The sequence below is a fragment of the Crotalus tigris genome, unplaced genomic scaffold (genome assembly GCF_016545835.1).
Source record: "Crotalus tigris isolate CLP2741 ecotype Arizona unplaced genomic scaffold, ASM1654583v1 scf7180000019563.1149672, whole genome shotgun sequence".
Classification (NCBI taxonomy): Eukaryota; Metazoa; Chordata; class Lepidosauria; order Squamata; family Viperidae; genus Crotalus; species Crotalus tigris.
Window position 1 is genome coordinate 703,352 of NW_024097595.1, and position 22,315 is coordinate 725,666.

A 22,315-nucleotide genomic window follows, 5' to 3' on the forward strand; every position below is an offset into this window, starting at 1 on the left:
TATATAAGGGATATGAGATTTCTGGGACTTAAGTACACCAGATTTGTAATCAAGCCAGCTGTGGAATGAATGTTCACCAAATGTTCAAAGTTATGGCAATGCTGAAAAAAAGTGACTTATCACAAGACTTTGTACCTATAGCTGTTACAGTATCTCCATGGTCACATGATCAAACTTTGGGTGCTTGCCAACTGGCATGCATTTATGAGAGCTGCCACATCCCAGGGTCACAGGATCACCATTTGCAATCTTCGCAGGAGGGCTCCGAGAAATAAAGTCAACGGGGGAAGCCAGATTTGCTTAATGACCACACGATTCACTTAATGATTTGCTTAACCACCACAACATAAGAGATTGTAAAACTGAGCATAACTCACTTAACAACCATCAGAAATTCGAATCCCAACTGTGGTCCTAAGTGAGGACAACCTACAGAGTCTTTGCAAGAAAAGTCCTAATTGGATTGAACAGGAGTTTGACTAGATGTTTAATGAACTAAGCAAATGGAAAAGCAAAACTAAACCATCCCTTAACCCAGTTCTAGAGAAGAGCTATACCAGCAGGAACAGGGAGGCTGCTATTCCCATCACCAGTTCTGCTGACAAAGGCAAGCTGGTTGAGTTGACCTGCTGGGAGTTGGAGGGTAAAATCCCAACAAACCATGTTACCAGTGAAAGGTTGTGAAATGGAATCATCTGGAGGCAGAACCAGATTCAGACTGACTTCATCCAAAGAGACTCCAACTCTTTTTCCTCATGCCAGCATAGCATTTCACTTTCCCTTATACTAAGCATGCAATCTTTTATCATTTGTGTTGGAAGACTAACAAAAATAATGGTGATACCACTGAGCCAAATAGCTATGAATAGCATTGAATTGCTAAGTCCTCAAGTTTGGTTGAACTGTTATGCTTCCCCCCCTCCCTCAAATAAGATATAACCAATGGTGGGATTCAGCCGGTTCGCACCAGTTCGGCAGAACCAGTAGCTAATTTTTTGTTGCCCAGTCCCAGAATGGACTTCCGGAAGCGGCATCCACACAGAGAACCGGCTGTTCACATATTTGAATCCCACCACTGGATATAACAGACATGTATTACAATAACAATATATAATGGTGATAATACAACATAAAAAAGTAAGTTACATATAAAAGTGTTGAATTATTGTGCTGATATTTTGGATGCCCTTTGTGGTCATAAGCACTTTAATCTTCTATGCGAATGAAATTAATCTTTCCTTTAAATAAAGGTTAGAAAAAAATATTCGCTAGTCAAGACATTGTCCTAGGACCTAGGCACATTAGGTTTAAATATATGGTTGGATGAAATCCTTGCACAGCATATATGTCACAGAATATTAGGATATCCAAAATAATAAGATTAAGGTTTCACTCCACAATATCAACATACTCTAATGAAAGGAAAACATTCCTATGATTTCTCAGAAGTTGTGGTGGGAGAAAACATTTTATCTGGTGGACCGGAAGACAGAAGCAAAGAGGAATTCTTAGCTAGCCTAACCCAGCTCTCCAAAGAGTTTACAGATTAAGCATCTTGCATTCTGTGCAATGGTTCCTGGGTTTTGTAACTTTCAAGAAATAAAAGTATTTTCCCATATAATAGTTTTGTTATCGGCAACATAAGGCAGATTGGGCTCCATAAGAATCTTCACATGACTGAAAACAAGGTTTTCTATCTTCATTTGACAATCATAATTATGTTTTACAATTTTAGATTAGATGAATTTCTTAAATCATAGCAAAGTCCTTCTGCTGCTTAGTGAGCAAGAGAAAGGAGAATGAGAAAAAAAATGCTCTTGGATCATTCCTATTGCAAAAAATTCATATTCATAACAGCTATGTTGCTCTTGAAACTGGATCCATTCAATATATATTGAATGGTCGTCTGAAATTCCAGAATGAAATTTGGTACAGGTAGTCCTTGACCAGGCAACTTCAAGATGCATGGAATTCCACTTCCAAAATTCCCCCGTCAGAATAGGAATTGATGTCCACACATCTTAAAGTTGCCAACTTTGAAAAAAACTGATATAGATGAACACATCAGATCAAGTTACTTGCTGTTCTATACACCAATTAGAAAAGTGGCATAGCTGTTAAACAGAATTTATGAAATTACACATTAAGGACATAAGAATATTAACAGAAAGCAAAAAAAAAAAAAATCCTCATTTGGCTTTGTTAAGATTGCCACCTGCTGAGGAAAATCAAGCACAGCATTACTCAAAGTTAACAATCATAAAGAAACTGAGAAGGAATGTTTTTAATTCAGTTACATTCCTTAGATTATTTCATCATCTGTAAAACTCTGGCCTTTCATTATCAATAAAATGAAAATGATAACGGAAATAAGATCTGCCTCAGTTCTATAATTTCCACTGAGATCAGTAAATTAGACCTGAGGCAACCTTAACGCAGCATTGGACTTACCAAAAGGAGCCAAAGTCTTTGATAGAAAAGCTGTAGAAACTAACAAAACCCTAATTGTTTTTGCTTAAGAATGAAGCCACCTCCAAATAGGAGCATAGAAATTACTCAAAATTCCAGAAGTAGGTAAAAAATTGAATCAGACCTAATGAAGTATTTGGAATGCCAATGCAGTACTATAATCATACATTTAGCCACAGCTCTTCAAGTCTGCTAGTGTAAAACAACAAATGTGTTGCTCTAAACATGTCTGGGTATCAAAAATTAGGTAAATTAGCGGACAATCTCTGAAATATGAGCCAGTAGTGTGTGGCAGCAGCCAAAAAGGCTAATACAATCCTTGGTTGTATAAACAGAGGCATAGGATCAAAATCACATGACGTATTGCTACTGCTTTATAAAGCCTTAGTAAGTCCAGACCTGGAATACAGCATCCAGTTTTGGTCACCACATTACAAAACAAAATGTTGAGACTTTGGAAAAAGTGCAAAGAAAAGCAACTAAGATGATTAAAGGCCTGGAGACTAAAACATATGAAGAACGGTTGCAGGATTTGGGTTTGACTAGTCTAAAGAAAAGAAAGACTCGGGACATGAAAGCAATATTCCAGTATTTGAGAGGTTGCCACAAAAAGGAGGTCAACTTATTTTTCCAAAGCACTAGGGAGCAGGACAAGAAACAATTGACGGAAACTAATCAAGGAGAGAAGCAACCTGGAATTGTAACAGTGAGGACAATTAACCTGTGGAATAGCTTGCTTTCTGAAGTTGTAGGTACTTCATCATTGGAAGTTTTTAACAGACTGACAGTCACTTCTCTGAAGTGGTGGAAGGCAGGGGTCCCCAACCTATGGGCCGTGGCCCATGAAATGGCTGGCTGGTGCCCACACGCGTGCATGCACACTTCTACTTGCACTAGCGCCTGCAGCCCCGTTTGCGTGGGTGTGAACGGGGCCGCTAGCACTGGGCAGGTGTGCGTGGCTTGTTTGCACATGCGTGAACAGGCCAGGTGGGTTGCGTAGCCCATTTGTGCATGTGTGAATGGGGCCACTAACTATCACATGGCACCAGTGCATGCCGCATGAACGAACAGGGTTGCTAGTGCTGCGCCAATGCGTGTGGCTCTGTTTGCGCATCAATTTGGAAGCTGCTCTCCTTCCCTCCAGGCCGTGAACCCAAAAAGGTTGGAGACCTCTAGTGTAGGGTCTCCTGTTGAGCAGGGGGTTGGACTAGAATTGGTGCACGCACCAAATTGGTGCATGCATTCATGTGCATGCAAACAGCCATGCACATTGGCGGGCACTAGCAGCCCCATTCACGCATGCGCCGATGCCGTGCAGATGCAAGAACAGCCGTGCACCCCTGCATTGGCTCATGGCCCCATTCATGCATGCACAAATGGGCTGCGCAACCCATCCCGCGCTAGCAGCTTTGTTTACGCATGAATAAGCGGGCCACGCACATCCGCCCAGCACTAGTAGCCCCGTTCACACCCAAACAGGGCTGCAGGTGCTAGAGTAAGTGGGGGGGAAGTGCACGCACATGCATGCGCACACCAACCAGCCATTTCCGCGGCTTAAAGGTTGGAGACCCCTAGACTAGAAGACCTCCAAGGTCCCTTCCAGCTCTATTCTTATTGATTGATTAGTTTACAACAAAAATGTTGCTTTAGGTATATTCTGATATATGGTATATTAATGGGTGAACACATTTAAAAGGTGTCTCTAATCCTCCTGTCTTCAAGGTGCTTAAATTAGCAAACATGTTTTCCCATTTCATCCCAGTTTTTCCCCACCAATCTTTGATAGAAATGTTAGACTAATACCACAGGGAAAGATCCAAGTTCAGTTTGGGATTTATTTTCAGTTATGAAAGGAAGTTTATGTTCTTGATGAATAATAAAATGTTTAAATGGATATCGGAGTCCAAGTCAGTGAGCAAGACAGAGATTACCTTTTTCAATCTTTTGACAAGGAAAGTCAATGGGGAAGCCCGATTCGCTTAAAAACCATGTTGCTAATTTAACAAATGCAGTGATTCACTTAACAACTGTGGCAAGAAAGGTCTTCAAACGAGGCAGAACTCACTTAACAAATGTCTCTCTTAGCAACATAAATTTTGGCCTCAATTGTGGTCATAAGTCGAGGACTGATTGTATGAAATCAGTTTCTTACAATTTTAAGATTAGATCAATTCAGCAAAAAAAAAAAAAGCACCCTTATATATGTGTATATATCCTGAACGTTTCAGGGAATATTCAAGAAACTATCATTACAATTGCAACTGCAACACGGGCGCTTAGCCCATGTGGTTTTGGCTGCCCAAGACTAGTAGCTCTGTTTGGTTCAGGTTTTATCCTGTCATTAAGGAGGACAGCTTTAACATGCATCATGCCTGACACTAAGTTTTAGCAATGTTGCTGCTTTCTGAATATGGTTAAAATGCTAAACACTGTGAGAGAAAACAACAACAGTTTGAACAGTTCTTGTTTGTTATCAGATGTTCTACGGACTCCATATGCAGGTATTCAGGAGAGAAAAGCAAAGCAATGTGTGAAAGCTCTTGTTGAAAATATTCATTTATTTATTTATAGTTTCAATATACCATCACATTCCTAAAAATACTTTGGCAATTTTCTTGCAATTGAATGTGCAACCTATTTAGTCAAGGAAAGACTTATCTCTGCAGAATTATTTAAATACATATGTTTATTTTGTTGCCTATCACAGAAAGGTAGGATAACAAAACTTTGACAACTCACATGAAGGATTAGATATAATTTCTCTTCAAATTCTGCTCAGTTACACTACTGTCATTTTTGTGCTATACTGCAATCAACATTAAATCCTATTTATACTTAAACTAAGCTCTGCTTAACCAAAATAGCTTTGTTTCCAAGTAAACGTACATAGTTTACATTTTAGTTTATTCCATTTTTAAAACTAATTTCAGACAGCTTTACAAAATACAGTGCAAACAAGACAAGAAAAATAGCAGTCAATTACATCCACAGTAGTCCAATATTAAAATCAGTCCCAGAGCATGGATCAGGGGTAGTCAACCTTGGCTCTTTTATGACTCGTGGACTTCAATTCCCAGAATTCCTGAGCCAGCTTAGCTGGCTCAGGAATTCTGGGAGTTGAAGTCCACGAGTCATAAAAGAGCCAAGGTTGACTACCCCTGGCATGGATTGTTGTTTTGATAGAAGCTGGACTGTTTTGCTGCAAATAGCAAAATTTCTAAATCTATTTGGTGTATTATTTCCTGGCCTCGATAAAAGTGCAAATCAAATAGGAACCACTACCACCAGTGAAATCCTTTTGTAACTTCTTTTATAAAAACATATGTGTCTCTAATGGTTCTATCAGAAGGTGGAAACAATTAGCTCTTACTAAAGGACTAATGCAGAATATGGATATCTAAGCAATATGACGCTAAAAGAATCAGTGTTAATACAGAGATTATAACCATAGAATAGTTGTAATATTTTAACGCAAAACTATAAGTTGGAATAAAACAGATTTAAGCCTAACTGTATCCTTATGTTTAACATTCAATTCTTTAAATCTAGAAATTACATTTTTTACAATGTTCTTGTCTAACAGAATTTAATAAGTAACCTGGTGACATTCATGGAGTCCTGGATGGGAAACTCTAGACAAAGAAACACACACAAGAATGCCAATTTGGAATGATAAATGAAGAATACTTTTGATCTAGATATATGAGAGGTCCCTAGGCAAGAAATAATTAAATCTCTTTTTAAACACTTAAAATTTGGAACAAGTTGAAATAAGATATTAACCATGCATTGTGTCACACAGACTAAAAGTATAAAAGCCACATGTGCTATAAAAAAATTGGTTTTACCGCTAGTTCTTTTCTTAGCTTGAGTATAAGCAGGGCTTTTTTTCTCATGGAACGCCCTGAACGGAGTTCCGGCACCTTTTTTGGATGGAAGCTTGTAGGATAGGCAAGGCGGGTTGTATGACGTGTGTGAGTTCCGGCACCTTTTTTTTTTTTTTTTTTTTAGAAAACAAGCACTGAGTATAAGCATGTTGGAAAATTATATATAAAGTGTGATTTTCTTCAAACTGGAAGGTATAAAAACTGAGTAAAAGAATAGCTGGAGAAAAGATGTTGCAGAATAAAGTATATTAAGAAGTAAAATGTCAATTGCAATGAGCTAATGGGGAAAAAAACCATTCATATAAGAACTCATGCTAAGAAATTTAGAAAAAAATATCCCTGTATTCCTATATTGGCTGCTTATGAACATGGACTTTGTGCGTGTGTCCATGACAATTAAAAGCCCAGCTTTTCCATTTATTTAGCAGCTGATAATTTAAATACAGAAAGAGAAAGACAAGGAAAAAACTAATTTCAAACAGCTTATAGTATGTATGAAACCAATAAGTACCTTTCATAGACAGTTATGGTAATTAAATAGACATTCTTGATTAGTCACATTTCTATTCTTATGGAAAAACACTAAACCTGGACAGGTAACATTTATAAGCCTTCAAACATGATCATTTGCTGCAGGCTCTGTGACATAAAATACTGCAACATAAAATACGTATATATTAATGAGAGACTAAGATGCACAATAAAAATATTTAATTACTTGTTACTGCAAAATGTTTTCAAAAATCTGATCAAGGTAATATGCTAAATAACCATTACGAATACCCATCCCATAAGTAATATGAAATTAGAATTCAAGAATTTTGCTACAATATATGGAAAAAAATAGAATCAAACCTGCTGACCTCCAATGTTAATGAGGGGCATAAGAATCTTCAGTACGTTAGTTGCATATTTTTATAGTGAATTCCCAGTAAGGTTGCTGAATTAAATAGATATAATGGAACAAACCCTGAAACATTTCTTTTGTTTAGTTTTTGCTTTACTTATAACCCTTATCACTTAGAAATACTTTCTTCCTATATTTTAAAAACACTCATAGGTTATCCAAGAAAGCTCAAAGTCCTTTCCTTACTTTCTTTAGAGCAGTGGTTCTCAACCTGTGGGTCGGGACTCCATTTGAGGTCGAACGACCATTTCACGGGGGTCGCCAAAGAACGCAGTCCACCATTTTTCCCCCCTTTTCCTTAGCTGTGCTACTCCCTTTTATTCTATTGGCTTTTGAAAGCCAATAGAATAGACTCTCTTGAATAGAGTCTAATTCTACTGGCTTTCAAAAGCCAATAGGAATTTTCCAGGCTGTCTCTGCCCTGCTGAGCCTGCCAAAAGTCCCATTCTGCAAATGGTGCTGCACCAGTTGAGTAGTCCTCGACTTACGACCGGTTGAGTAGTCCTCAACTTACGACCAGTTGAGTAGTCCTCGACTTACGACCGGTTGGGGGTCGCGACATTAAAAAGGTTGAGAACCACTGTTTTAGAGAGAGGGTCAGGATATTGCACTGAATGCAAGTTAACATTCATGAAATGACTTGAAGCATTATTTTGGCTACAATATGGTAATTCAGTCTTTGGTATGTAAAACTAAACCTCAAATCCAGATACAGCATCGTCTAGGGCTACCAGCAGCCAATTTTTTTTGCTAATCCTATTACATAATAAAGGTATTGCAGAAATACAAGCCTTTACATAGTGCTGAAATTATTACCAAACATATTGTACAGTTTCATGCATAAACAATATTAGTATTTCCATAAAAAAATAAGTTGTTGGAATTACTCTTTATTGTACCAGCAATTTTTAATATTCCCCTATTGTCAAGCATTAATCTTTCTATAAACAAAATAACATTTCCTCTAAAATGTTAAGCAGAAATATGGATGTGAACCATAGAAAAAAGAAGCATTCACAATGATGAGGCAGACTTTCAATTATCACAAATGATAGAAAATATAAACTACATTTCTTGTTACATCATTTACATGATTTTTGTAGGCTTTCAAACATTAACTTGTGCAGACATGTTACACATCAACCTCAGAAGGCATCATGGTGTTGGAGCAGGAGTCACTTTCATACTGTTAAGTGCTGCATGGATTCTGAAATGTAGCCTGGATTCCATGGAATAGTCCTTGTAATTGTTTCTACAAAAGAACATTCAGTTACTTGGTCATTTGTCAGCCCCCACTACTCCAATAAAATCAAACAGAAAAAATTGTGGATGAGATTTTTCCAGTGGAAATATTTCACAGATAGTCCTCAACTTATGGCCACAACTGAGCCCAAAATTTATGTTGCTATGTGAGAAATTTCCTAAGTGAGTTTTGCCCCATTTTACAATTTGTCTTGCCACATTTGTTAAGTGAATCACTGCAGTTGTTAAATTAGTAACGCAGTTCTTAAGTGAACCTGGCTTTCTCACTGACTTTGTCAGAAGGTCACAAAGCATGACCCCAGGACACTGTAACTGCCATAAATACGAACCACTTGTCAAGCATCCGAATGTAAATCACATGATCATGGGGATGCTACAGTGGTCATAAGTGTGAAAAATGGTCATAAGTCACTTTTTCCAGTGCTGTTGTAAGCTTGAGCGGCCACTAAACAAACTGTTGTAAGTTGAGGATTATCTGTATCTTTTAAATTTTAAGCAGGCTGCTGGCTGGAGAATTCTGGGACTTGAAGTCCACCCATATTGTAGCCCAAATTGCCAAGCACTGTTCTAGACTATGCCTTGTCCTAATCCAGACACTCTCATTATCCAACATTTGCTATTAGTTCCTGCTCAAGTACAGATAAATCCCACCGGAATTTTTACTCTCAAACACCCAAGTTTCAATTTCCTGGTAATCAGATGGTCATTTTTTGATTAACAAGATCTTCTAGCGCCCCTGGGAAGAAAGGGGGTGTGGTAATCTATGTTAAACAGAATTTATCTGCTACCTTGTTAGAATCAGATCCTTACGGAAGATATGTTATGCTTGAACTTGGTTTATATGGCAAGAAAATTCTTATTGTGGGGTTGTATGCACCAAACCAGCAACAGGAGCAATTTTATAGGTTACTACATCAGAAAATAACTTTGTTGGACTATAGATCTGTGATTTTAATGGGAGACTGGAATGGTGTCTTAGATATACAAATGGACAAAAAAGGCTCTTCTACCTTTTTTAAACAGGCTAAATTACCTAAAGCCTTTTTTGATATGAAAGAAGATTGGGAATTGAGAGACTATTGGCGTGAACGTAATCAAGAAGAAAAGGATTTTACGTTTTTCTCAGATAGACACCAATCTTTCTCAAGAATTGATTTCTTTTTGATCACAACAGATTTATACAACAGGGTGAAGAATGTAAAAATTTTCCTAGGACATTGTCCGATCATAGTCCAGTTTGGATGGAACTGTTTGTAGAGAAGGAAGATAGGAGATCCTGGAGGGTGAATGAGAATTTATTTAAACAAGAAAAAAATGTTCATAAATTAAAGGAATGTTTAAAGGAATATTTTACTTTAAATATGAACAAGGGAACATCAATGTCAATGGTCTGGGATGCAAGTAAAGCTTTTATGCGTGGTATTTTGATAAAAATGAATAATTTGCATAGACAGAAACAGACTCAGAAACGGAAAGACTTGGAAGAGGAGATTAAATTAAAAGAGAAACTTTTAATTTCAAATCCCTTAGATGAAAAGGTTAAAGGAGCTTTAAAATTGTTAAAAACACAATTTAACATGCTGATGGCTGATCAAGCTGCAACTAATTTGCTATTTATGAAACAAAATACATTTTGTAATGCTAATAAACCAGGGAGATGGTTGGCTTATCAGTTAAGAAAAAAACAGAAACAGAGGAATATAGATAAAATAAATTATAATGGTAAATTGGTTTATCAGAAAGAATTGATTAAGAAATCTTTTTTAGAATACTATCAAAAATTATATAAGGGTACTAATATTCAAATTACAGATATAAATAATTATTTAGGCAAAGTTAACTTTCCTAAATTAACAGAAGATCAGGAAAAAAAGATTAATGGTTTAATTACTAAGGAAGAAATTGTTACAGCTATTAAACAATTGAAATTGGGCAAAGCGCCGGGTACGGATGGGTTGACATCTATTTATTATAAAGCTTTAGTAGAAGAGATGATTCAACCGTTGTGTGAACTGTTTAATAATTTATTACAGGGGTTAGAGATCCCTCCATCCTGGCGTAATGCATTTATATCATTGATTCCAAAAGATAGTCAAGATCTTACTTTGCCTAAAAATTATAGGCCTATATCTCTTTTAAATGTGGATTATAAAATTTTTGCAAAAATTTTAGCTAACAGGCTTATGGGGATCTTGCAGCAGTTTATACATAGGGATCAATCGGGTTTTATAACTGGAAGGTATATGAAGAATAACGTTAGACAAATTATTAATTTATTAGAGTATTTAGAAAAGAATAACCAAGTCTCTGCAGGCCTGATATTTTTGGATGCTGAAAAAGCCTTTGATCAAGTGAATTGGCAGTTTATGCTGTGTTTAATTAAGGAGATGAATTTTGGACAAAATATATTACAAGTATTATCCAATATATATCAAAAACAGACTGCTCAAATTATTGTAAATGGGGGTTTGTCAGAGGCTTTTGTAATAGAAAAAGGAACAAGACAGGGATGCCCGTTGTCTCCGTTATTGTTTGTTTTAACACTGGAAATTTTGTTGATTAAAATTCGGGAGTCTCAAGAAATAAAAGGAATAGAAATTAATAAAAAAGAATATAAATTAAGAGCCTTTGCAGATGACTTGGTTGTTACTTTGTCTCAACCTGTTTCTTCGGTGGTGAAATTATTACAATTGATTCAACAATATGGACGTGTTTCTGGCTTTAAAATTAATAATAATAAGACCAAAATATTAGCTAAAAATATGACTAATGGTGATAAACAGGCTTTAGTTAACTTAACAGACTTTGAAATCGTTGATAAGGTAAAATATTTGGGGGTTACATTATCTGCTTCTAATGTAAAATTGTATAAAAATAATTATGAAAAGCTGTGGATGGAGGTACAGAAGGATTTAAAAAACTGGAATAATTTACAGTTATCCCTTATGGGCAGAATTGCAGTTATTAAAATGAATGTCCTGCCAAAGTTTATTTTTTTGTTTCAAATGTTACCTATTTTAAAGAACGAACGTAATTTAGATGAATGGCAAAAAGGTATTAATAAATTTGTTTGGGCAGGGAAAAAACCAAGGGTGAAACTTAAAATAATGCAAGATTTTCGTGAGAGAGGTGGACTCAAGGTACCAAATATGAAATTGTATTATGATGCTGTAGTATTGACATTGATTAGCGACTGGGTGAATTTAACAAATACAGAAATACTTCATTTGGAAGGCTGGGACCTACTTTTTTGGATGGCATGCCTATTTAATATTTAATAAAAAAGTGGATTGGGTTTTTAAGTCTCATATTATAAGAAACTCTTTGCTAAGAGTGTGGAGAAAGTATTATAAAAGTGACTTCAAAATACCATTATGGGCTATACCTCGGCATGCCATAGAAGGTATAAGGAAAGGGGTAAATATGGACAAGGTCTCTTACGTACAGTTACTAAGATGGGATGGCCAAGACTGGCAGTTAAAATCTTTGGAAGAATTAACACATGAAAATTTAACTTATTCATGGTTCCAATATAGACAAATAGTGGATAGATGGAAGATGGATTGTAAAACGGGCTGGCTTAGAGAAGATGAAATTTTTTTAAAACAAGTAAGAGATCAAAGGCCAACCCATATTAAGAGAGTTTATGGGGTTTTAGTGGAATTAGATTCAGAACTTGAACTAGTTAAAGATTGTATGATTAAATGGGCACAGAATATTGGTGAAACGATTTCAATGGATACTTGGGAACTTATTTGGATAAGAAATGTTAAATTCACACAAGCGCAAAATTTAAGAGAGAATTTTTATAAGATGTTTTATAGATGGCACCTTGACCCAAAGAAAATGTCCATTATGTACCCTAATCTACAGCCGAAATGCTGGAGATGTGGATATTTGGATGCTACCTATTACCATATTTGGTGGACGTGTAAGCATATAAAAGCTTTTTGGATTAAGATATGGTGGAATATTCAAAGAATTTTTAAAAGGAGGGTAAAATTTACTCCGCAATTATTTTTACTAGGTATTGTTATTGACTGTGATGCTAAGGAGGTTATATTGATGTTAAATTTGATTACAGCCGCTAGGTTGTTAATAGGACAATATTGGAAGAAGGAATCTTTGCCTACTTTACAAGAATGGTTTCATAAAGTTTCGTATTTGGCAGAAATGGCAAAGATTTCGGCTTTCTTAAAGGAGCAATCTCAAGAAAAATTTTTTGCGGTATGGGAAAAATGGATAAATTTTATACAACATAATTTGGATATGGAAAAATATTATTTAGCCTTTTTATAATTTGTAATGATTGTTTTTTCTTTCTTTCTTTCTTCTTTTTCTTTTTTATATATATACATTTTTTACGTATTATTATTCATATATTTTTTTTTTTTATATATATATGCTTTATTCTTTGTCTACTTTCTTCTTTTTTCTTTCTCTCTCTCTCTTCTTTTCTTATTTCTTTTTTTTCTTTTTTAGTATATATTATTCATTTTAAAGTTTATGTTATGTATATTATTATTATATATATTATTACTGTGATTTTTATTATTATTATTAATTATTTTATAAATTGCAAATGTTATTTTTAAAATATTTGTTAAATAATCCTATATTCAGTTTTGGGAAGTCGGGGGTGGGGTGGGGTGGTTGGGGAGGGGGGGGTGGATTCTTATTTGTAAAACTTTTGAAAAATTTCAATAAAAAAAAAAAAAAAAAAAAGATCTTCTAGAAGAAACCTTTCAAATTTATGTCAATTCTCCCATTTTCAGTTCAGAGAGTGTGTTCTTCAATTGTTTTCCCCAACCCACTGCTTTTGTACTTTTGGCATTTGTGCAACAAATTAAACTTTCTCTCTAATGTGGAAATAGCTAAATCATTTGGAAATACAGTTTGATCTCTTGTGTCAAGAAGGGAGTAGACAAATGTTTCCTGTTCATGTTTTTCAATCAGCAAGAGATTTTGAATTAATTATGCTAATTAAGTAAGCTGAAATCAATATATTTTGTGTATTTATTGATTATAGTTGTATAAAATTATTACTACTTACTTTGCAGCTTCTATACATCTTATAGCTTTTCCTCTTTCATCCTGTTGTTTATATAGAAGACCCAACTCGTACATTGAATATGGAGCTAAGTAGGTATCGTACTTTAATTGCTTCTCACTAAAATGCAAATGGACATTATATCACTATTAAGGGCAACTAAAAAGGTTTGTTGAAACTCTTTTTCTTTGAATATATCTATATAAAAAATTACCAGTTAAAATTAGCTACCATGCCTTCCTTAAACCCTATTTATGTACTATGGTAGGATAGTTTTACATTCCAATAGAAGGCAACAACATAAACAGGTGAAAAGAGGGATCTCTGCATCTGCAGAAGTTTCATGATCCATTTGGCTGGTGTCTATCCAGGGAAAATTGTCAATTGCTCAACTGGACAGAAAATGTCAGCTATATTCTAATGGTTTTAACTAAAGTATTCAAATGAATTTTCTCTGTGTTGCTGAATATTATTGTATTTTAAAATTCTGTTCCCAATTTTTACCTTTGAATAACTTGGCTGAAACAGAGCTCTGCTTGCAAGAGTCTTCCTAAATGCTTCAAACACATTCCTTTTAGTAGTTGTAACAAGCATACATCATCCATGTAATATTCATTGTGATCTGAAAATGAAACATAAGTGAGTTTCAAATTACAGCCATTATAATGAGGGTTGTGAATACAATCAATTGTCGAATACCATCATGAATTAACTATTTTTTCATATTTAATTTTTTTAAATCTAATATTTAATAACTTTTATATAAAGTAACAAAATTAATAAAAATGTTGTTTGGTAATATTCTATTTGAGTATAAAGCAGAATATCTATAAAGTATATCTTTTTACTGGAAATAACTGTTTCAAAATAAAGCAAGTCATCTACCATTCTCCCACTTCCTTTCATTAATTCATATTCAATTATTGATCAAAATGATAGCTCTGGAAACAGGCACAGTATTAAATATGTGAGAAATCATGAAAATAGGTCTATTAATTGCTATGTTTAAAAAATGAATTTAATATTTGAAATACTATTTTGCATTTATTTATACAGCCTTGAGATATATGACACTTTAGTTGATACAGGGTCTCCCTGAATAATATTTTTATTGCATTTGCTACCTGTAATAAAAAGTTACAAAGCAAAATGCATCAACAGTTTTGCTTTGAAAACCATACACCTGTTGTACTCACAATCTTTTTTATTATTATTTACAACAATAATAAAGTTGCTGCATTATTTAGAATTTTAAAATCCATACCACCCAGGATCAACCAACATCTATTGTTACAACAAACCTTTCTCTTGTTTCATATATTGTAAACTAAATTAAGACTATATAATCTATGAAAGAATGAAAAGTATGGTTAACAAGAGGCTTTTTTCCCTAGAATATGGAAAACTCCACTTATTAATATTTCTAAATAAAATTTTGTGTACATGTGTGTGTATAAAAATATGGCCCTTGTTAATGTTATAAAGCACAAGCAATGTGTAAAAGTAGGATTTATCAGTGTGAGTTTCTATGGATTCATCAGAATTGAGAGTACATGAAAAGAACAGGCTTCTATTATGGCACTCAGTATAGGTTCATTGAATTCAAAGGTCTGCAAATGTGTCTTTTCTTCATAGAATATTTAAATATTCTAACTCAGTTACATTTGTTTTGTAATTTATATCTTATAAATCAAAGTAAAACTCACGAGTTTCATTTTTTAAAAGGGTTTCTTCTTTTTCAATAGTTACTAACATGTTTTCAGTGAAGTCAGTTCTCTTTCCAAGAATTGAAAACCCACTCCAGACATACATCATTTCCTGAGAAAAAGAAGCCATTGAATGAAAAGTACTTATTTACAATAAGTTATCTATTTATTCTGAATAAAGCTAGATGTTGTTTAGCATTTAGCATTAACATTTCTTTCAGTGTAAATTAACTGTAGAACTTTAAAATGTAACAAATTTATTATTTGAATCTAGCTGAAAAGCAAGTACTAATATAAAGGAAGCAGCTATTAAGATGATATACTTCATGAAAAATTGCAAATTAAAAATTAATACTTTTTCAGTAAAAGTGCCAGATTTTAATTTTTGTATTTGCCCTCTTCCGGTTTGGTAATTGAAATAAAAATGTAAGTATACAAATACTCATATAATTTACCTGCAGCATGAATCTATATTTATGAAATATTAAATGATAAAATATTTTATAAATATGATCTCATTGATTATAATTGTAGCAGCCTGTAAATTGTAGATGATTCCTTTAATATTTATTATATAACTTGGTTCATAACAAAGACTGAAATTGGATAGATCCTGTATCTATGTATCTCCAAAGTTTTATGGAATGATCTTGGCAGACATATTACATTATTAATTAGAAAATATATTCTGCACAATTTGCTAATAATTTATGTTCAGCATCTAGCCTCTCAAGAGTTGGAAATATTATAACTCACATGGCAAACTTCAGTACATTGGTATATAGGTTCCAGTAAGATTACATATTTCTAAATTTATCTTAGCAATATTTAGGGAATGTCAATAGATAGGTTTCTTCTGTGCTTTTATCTAATAAATAAATTAGGGCTTCCATGTTAAAGCCAAATGGGAATCTAATTTTCCTTGGTTATGTACAAGAATACATACACACACATATTTTACTCTGTCACTCAAAAGATGATTGAAGTAAGTCTGCTGTAAATACCAGAGCAGGCACTATTAGTTTCACAGGAGGAGAGGTCCCATAGCGTCGTGATTTTCTCACAGCAAACTTTTCAGTTGGGAGAGATTTTCCTGCAATTCTTTGCTTTAGGCCTTCTACTTGCCTGTAAGAGGAAAAACAGTACTTTCTTTAGACATGAAAAGCTCATATTGTTGATTTTTGAGCCTTTTTGCTTTACCAATTCTATTTCAGCAATCCCAAACCTATAACAAGTTCTACTGTATAATAAAGCCTAGATGGGTATTTTAGTTTTAATGTATAATATTGGTAATGCCTGCTGTGTATTTTTAGAAATAAAAATGGAAGCGAATCATAGAAAATTATAGCAAATTAAAATTATAAAAGTACAACAAACATAACAACATAGATCAAATGAAACTTTGGATGAACAAATGAGTCTTTAAATGGTTCAGAAAAATCTAAAGCAGAGTTTCTCAATCTTGGCTATTCTAAGACATCAACTCCCAGAATTCCCCAGCCAGCATATTCTGAAAAAATTCTTGAGAGTTGGAAAATTCTGGGAGTTGAAGTCCATACATCTTTAAATTGCCAACGTTAAGCATGGGTGTCAAATTTGATCGTGTCACATGACTTATTGTGACGTATTGCAATGTTTTTTGCCTTTGTAGAGCCGGGGTGGATGTGGCCTGCACATGACATATCCAGCCTGCAAGCTGCCAGTTTGACACCCCTGCTTTAAAGGATCAATGCCAACCCTAGCAGAATTCCATAATCATGGTATCACCAGCTAGGAGGACCTCACTATGGAATATTTAGCTATATATACAGGTACAGAAAATGAAAATGCTAAACATTAAAGGGAACTTCATCTCAAAAATCTGCAAGAAAGCAATGAAAGAGACAGGAGACCAAGAACAAAAGAGAATATCACGGGAAAGGAGAAAGGATCAAAAAATGAATCTAATCTGATGTTTAGATGAAGGCTGTCCAACAGTGAGCTGAAATCGTTCATGTAAATTCCAGTAATAAAGCAGGTTTGTGAACAGCGCTTAGCTTATTGTCTTGTAGACAAAAAGCTTTCCAAGCATGCTTTACAAAATGCTTCCATGCTAGCAACTCTAAAAATTTATTTCTAAAGTTACAATGTAAAAAATGTAAAATCCTTTTTCAGACTCTTTCTGTATATTTGGAAAATAAAATGATATCAAGATTATTATTAAAGCATACCTACTAATAAACCATATATTATACAAGGAAAGAACAGAAGAGATGTCTCATGCCTATCTATTTTCAAATGTGGTAAATCCCATTGAATTACATGCAACTGTATCCCCAGTATAATTTGTAAGGGCCAAAGTATGGAATTTGATCGCTGATATAAAAAATCATGCAAGGAAGTCCAAGTATTTGACTATAATGAAGCTAATCTGCCAAGTCTTAAAAGTTAAGTTGGGAATTTTCTAGCAGAACGGAGCAAAAATCTGATTTCAGTAACAGATATGTGCATTCTTTAGGTGCACTATGGATTCCCCAAATGTGTGTTCATGCCAGATCAGAAGCAGTTTTCTCCCTTTGGGTGTGAAAAGTATGAACTAATTATCCCTATATAATGAAGACAAGCTACTGGTTGGAAGAGGAGTGGTTAGAACACTTTTTAACTAAGTGTAATATAGACTTATGTCTAGAACAGGGGTGTCAAACTCAATTTCATTGAGGGCCACATCAGCATTGTGGTTGCCCTTGGGGGGGCGGGGGTGTGGCCAGGGTGCAGCCTACTGGATAGGCATGGATGGAGTGGGTGTGGCCTACTGGGTGGGCATGACCAGCTCTACATCGTTCGCGTCAAGGGTGCCTGTGCGGGCCTGGGCAGGAGTGGATAGATCTGAGGGTCTCTGGCAGAAGGTGGTGGGACCGGGGCAAGCGCCAAGGCATGGTGCATTTCTTCATTCCTCACAAAGGGTGACACCTCTCCAGCATGCACTCAGGGGGCGGGGGAGACGTGGCAGGGGCTGGTTCCTTGCTGTTTCTAGATGGCCTTGTGGAGCCAAGACTGAATGCGTTTCAGTATAGATGGCCACCACAAAATTGTACATTGGCTCCTGGCCAGCCTGGGCCAGTGCCAAGGCAGCAGGGGCCGTTCCCTCACTGTTTCCAGGATGGCTTCGCAGGCCACATGAAACTACTTTGCGGGCTGCATCTGGCCCCCGGGCCTTGTGTTTGACATGTCTGTCTAGAATTTATTTTATATGCCATCTCTCACTCTAGAACATAAATTCACATGGCAGAAGAAACTCTATAGCAAACCCATAGGGAAGGATTTCCCCCCACCCCTCACAAACCAGAAAGTTATAAATGCAAACATTTTTCTCAGATGAGCAGGTTTGAGGCAATGATAATTAGAAAAAAACATGGCATTTTCAAGATATATAGCTTTGAAGATCAAGCTTTAAATAAATTCCTTTCTTTTGAAAAGTATTACCGAAACAAAGCTACAATATCTTCTCCTGTTGTTTTCACATCAGCATCAGGAAGCATGCACAAAATAGCAGCTTTCTGGAACACATATATTGCCTAGACAAAATAGAATAAAAATATTCAATCTCTTTATATACATATATAGTTTCTTACAACATGCCTGATTTATTACAGTCATTTCCTTGTACATACGTGTAATTACAGACCTATTAAACCAAATTATTGTTTCGTTAAAATTACCATCAAGGTTTTGCCTTATGCCAGGCACAGGTATCTGTGATAAGCAAAAGGGGAGACAATAGATGACAGATTAACGACACCACTAGCATCTCTAATTATGTACTTGTGTCAGACATCAGTACACAGTTGTGTTATTTGTATTTCATTATAATTTTGACATAATTTTGACATAATTTTGACTTTTTAGAAATGCCCATGCTTAAGATGCTCTGTTTTGCAATCTGAATGAAGACATAGGAAAAGCAAGGGGCCATCTTATTGGGAAAAAAAATCATAAATGTGGAATTTGTTGCATAGTGGTTTAGCAAAGCAATTTTTTTCTCAGTGGTTGTTACTGTAATTTCCACTTTGTCAATTTCCCAGTTGCTAAAAATTAGTTACAATTAACCATTTTGTTTAAACCAATGTCAAGCTGAATGGCATTTGATTATTTACTACAGGATGGCTTGTATTATGGCATACTGTGTAAGCATGAAGTGTTCTTACCACTTCACAACAGGTTACCCATATAATAATAATAATAATAATAGTAGTAATAATAATAATAATAATAATAATAATAATAATAATAATAATAATAATAATAATGCCTGTAAGCAAAAACTGGTGGGATCATAAAATAGAGAAAGTCATAGAAAATGATAAAATTAAACTGCTCTGGGACTTCAGAATTCAAACAGACAAGCACCTGCAACATAACACCCCAGACTTAACAATTGTCGATAAGAAAGACAAAAAAGTCTGGATAGTGGACGTGGCAGTGCCTGGAGATAGCAGAATAGAAGAGAAAGAACTGGAGAAGATAACAAAATACAAAGACCTACAAATAGAAATAGAAAGACTGTGGCAAAAGCAAGCAAGGGTAGTACCAATAGTCATAGGCTCCTTGGGTGCAATCCCAAAACAACTGGAGCACCACTTGAACACCATTGGCATTGACAAATTTGCTATTAGTCAATTGCAAAAGGCGGCCTTATTAGGAACTGCTTCCATCCTGCGACGATACCTGTAATATCATCAAACATCCACATCTGCCTATCCCAGGTCCTGGGTAAGGACTCGATAGGTAGACAAAATGCCAAATCCAGGCTGAACATCTGGCTGACTGTGCGATGAATGATAATAATAATAATAATAATGTTGGAAGGGACCTTGGAGGTCATCGAGTCCAACCCCTGCTCAGGCAGGAAACCCTATACCATTTCGGACAAATGGCTGTCCAGTCTCTTCTTAAAAACTTCCAGTGTTGGAACATTCACAGCTTCTGGAAGCAGGTTGTTCCATTGGTTAATTGTTCTAACTGTCAGGAAGTTTCTCCTTAGTTCTAGGTTGCTTCTCTCCTTGATCAGTTTTCATCCGTTGCTTCTTGTCCTGCCTTCAGGCGCCTTGGAGAATAGCTTGACTCCCTCTTCTTTGTGGCAACCCCTGAGATATTGGAACACTGCTATCATGTCCCCCCTCGTCCTTCTCTTCATTAAACTAGACATACCCAGTTCCAGCAACCGTTCCTTATAATTTTAGCCTCCAGTCCCCTAATCATCTTTGTTTACCTTTGACCACCTGCTTTCTTTGCAAAGCAGATCTGCATACCGATATGCTTGAAGCCAATTCTGCTGGAAGGAGTAAGACCACATCAGTTCCCAGTAGCAGAGATGCTGCAGCTGTTTCCACTCTTGCTGAGCTGCAATGCTGTCCTGGAATGTTACCTCAGCCTGGAATTTAAAGGGAGAGAAAGATCAAACCACAGAAAGAAAACTTCTCAAATCATGTCCTTCTATTTTCTTTTGATATAAAAGATAGATAAAAAGAATATAATGAACTTTATGGTACATAATTTCAAAATATTCAAGCACACAATTACAGTTTAGTGTTATGTGTGGATAGATGGAATGGATATTAATTAATTGACGATTAAATAAGTCTGTATGCAAGTTTTAAGACGGGCTTTACAACAATGGTCAGATTTAGCAAGCAAGGAATTGGTATATTTGATTCTTACCTAAGTTAAACTTTTATGAGGGTTTGCCATCTCACATGAAAAACTGAAAATATGAGGACTTGCTTCTTATAAAAGTAAATCTTAACATTGCTATTGATACTGATATTCCCTAACTTGGTGGAGTAACAACTAGGGGTTTTGGTTTTTTTTTTTTGGCTCATTCCATTCTGAAATGTTATTACTGAAATTGATCTTTATGAGCATTTTATCAAACAGTGTTCAAGTTTTCTTTTTCTCTTCCCATTTTTTCTCTTGATTTTTTTTTTTAAGCATGGGAGCAAATTTTTCTTATAACTAACACAGAACCTCAATCTTTATTTTAAAGGGGGGCAATCTGCCGTTACCTTTTCAAAATTTCCTTTTAGTATGTTGATTCTGGCATCGTAAAACAGAACGAGGGCACCCTTGAAAAAGATTGCAGCTTTGTTAGTGAGGTAGAAATGTTAACCATAGTTTAAAAAATACTTAACAATGTGAAATAATAAAACCTTTGGGAACTTCTGAAGGAAAGGTTGAAGAAGAGTCTCTGCTTCAACGAGGTTGGTTTCCCCTGTTCCTATAGAAATATCAACATCCTCTCTCAGTATTGATGGCTATATTATAGGTTCATACAAGTTAATTCATGTATAGTATTATTAGAACACAATACGTAATATATAGTATTATTAGAAAACAATATTAGAAGAAAGCTTACTATAATGAAATGTAATAAAAGTTGTCATAGTACAGGCAGTCCTCGACTTGTAACAGTTCTTTTAGTGACCATTCAAATTTATAACAGCACCGAAAAACGTGACTTATGGCCATTTTTCATACTTATGATGGTTGCAGCATCCCCAGGGTCACATGATCAAACTTTGGATACCTGGCAACTAGCATGTATTATGATGGTTGCAGTGTCCCGGGATCATGTGATCAGTTTTTGCAATCTTCTGACAAGCAAAGACAACGGGGAAGCCAGACTCACTTAACAAGTCAACTAACCACTACTAACTGAACAATTGCAATGATTCACTTAACAATGGTGTCAGAAAAGGCTGTAAAATGGGGCAAAACTCACTTAACAAGCGTCTTACTTAGCAATGGAAACTTTGGGCTCAGTTGTGGTTGTGAGCCGAGGACAACTTGTATAGTAAAATATTACAGTACAGGAAGACATTCATCTTGAAGCAGAACACTGAAAGATACTATGTTGAAATCAAACATTAGTGGTTTTTTTTTTAAAAAAAGCCAACCTCCAGATTTAATGCTTAAATATGATTTATTTTTTTTCCTCTTGCTTTTTTAATGAAATAAACTATTAGAGCCACAGTTAAAATGAAAGACGAAATAGGAA

The 22,315-nt window shown here is 35.2% G+C and overlaps 1 protein-coding gene across 2 annotated transcripts in view; it reads right to left on the bottom strand.

The window, feature by feature from the left end:
* Positions 1-7,729: 7,729 nt before the first annotated feature.
* TTC39B (tetratricopeptide repeat domain 39B) overlaps positions 7,730-22,315 on the bottom strand; it is a 62,364-nt gene continuing 47,778 nt past the window's right edge. For both annotated transcript variants that reach the window (XM_039363672.1, XM_039363673.1), the window contains 9 exons: positions 21,468-21,535; positions 21,324-21,383; positions 20,531-20,692; positions 18,745-18,836; positions 16,287-16,407; positions 15,283-15,394; positions 14,081-14,198; positions 13,580-13,696; positions 7,730-8,515 (listed from right to left, as the gene is read on the bottom strand). In XM_039363672.1, the coding sequence (XP_039219606.1) occupies positions 8,419-8,515; positions 13,580-13,696; positions 14,081-14,198; positions 15,283-15,394; positions 16,287-16,407; positions 18,745-18,836; positions 20,531-20,692; positions 21,324-21,383; positions 21,468-21,535 (947 nt within the window). In that variant the 3' untranslated portion in view covers positions 7,730-8,418. The remainder of the gene's footprint in view (positions 8,516-13,579; positions 13,697-14,080; positions 14,199-15,282; positions 15,395-16,286; positions 16,408-18,744; positions 18,837-20,530; positions 20,693-21,323; positions 21,384-21,467; positions 21,536-22,315) is intronic.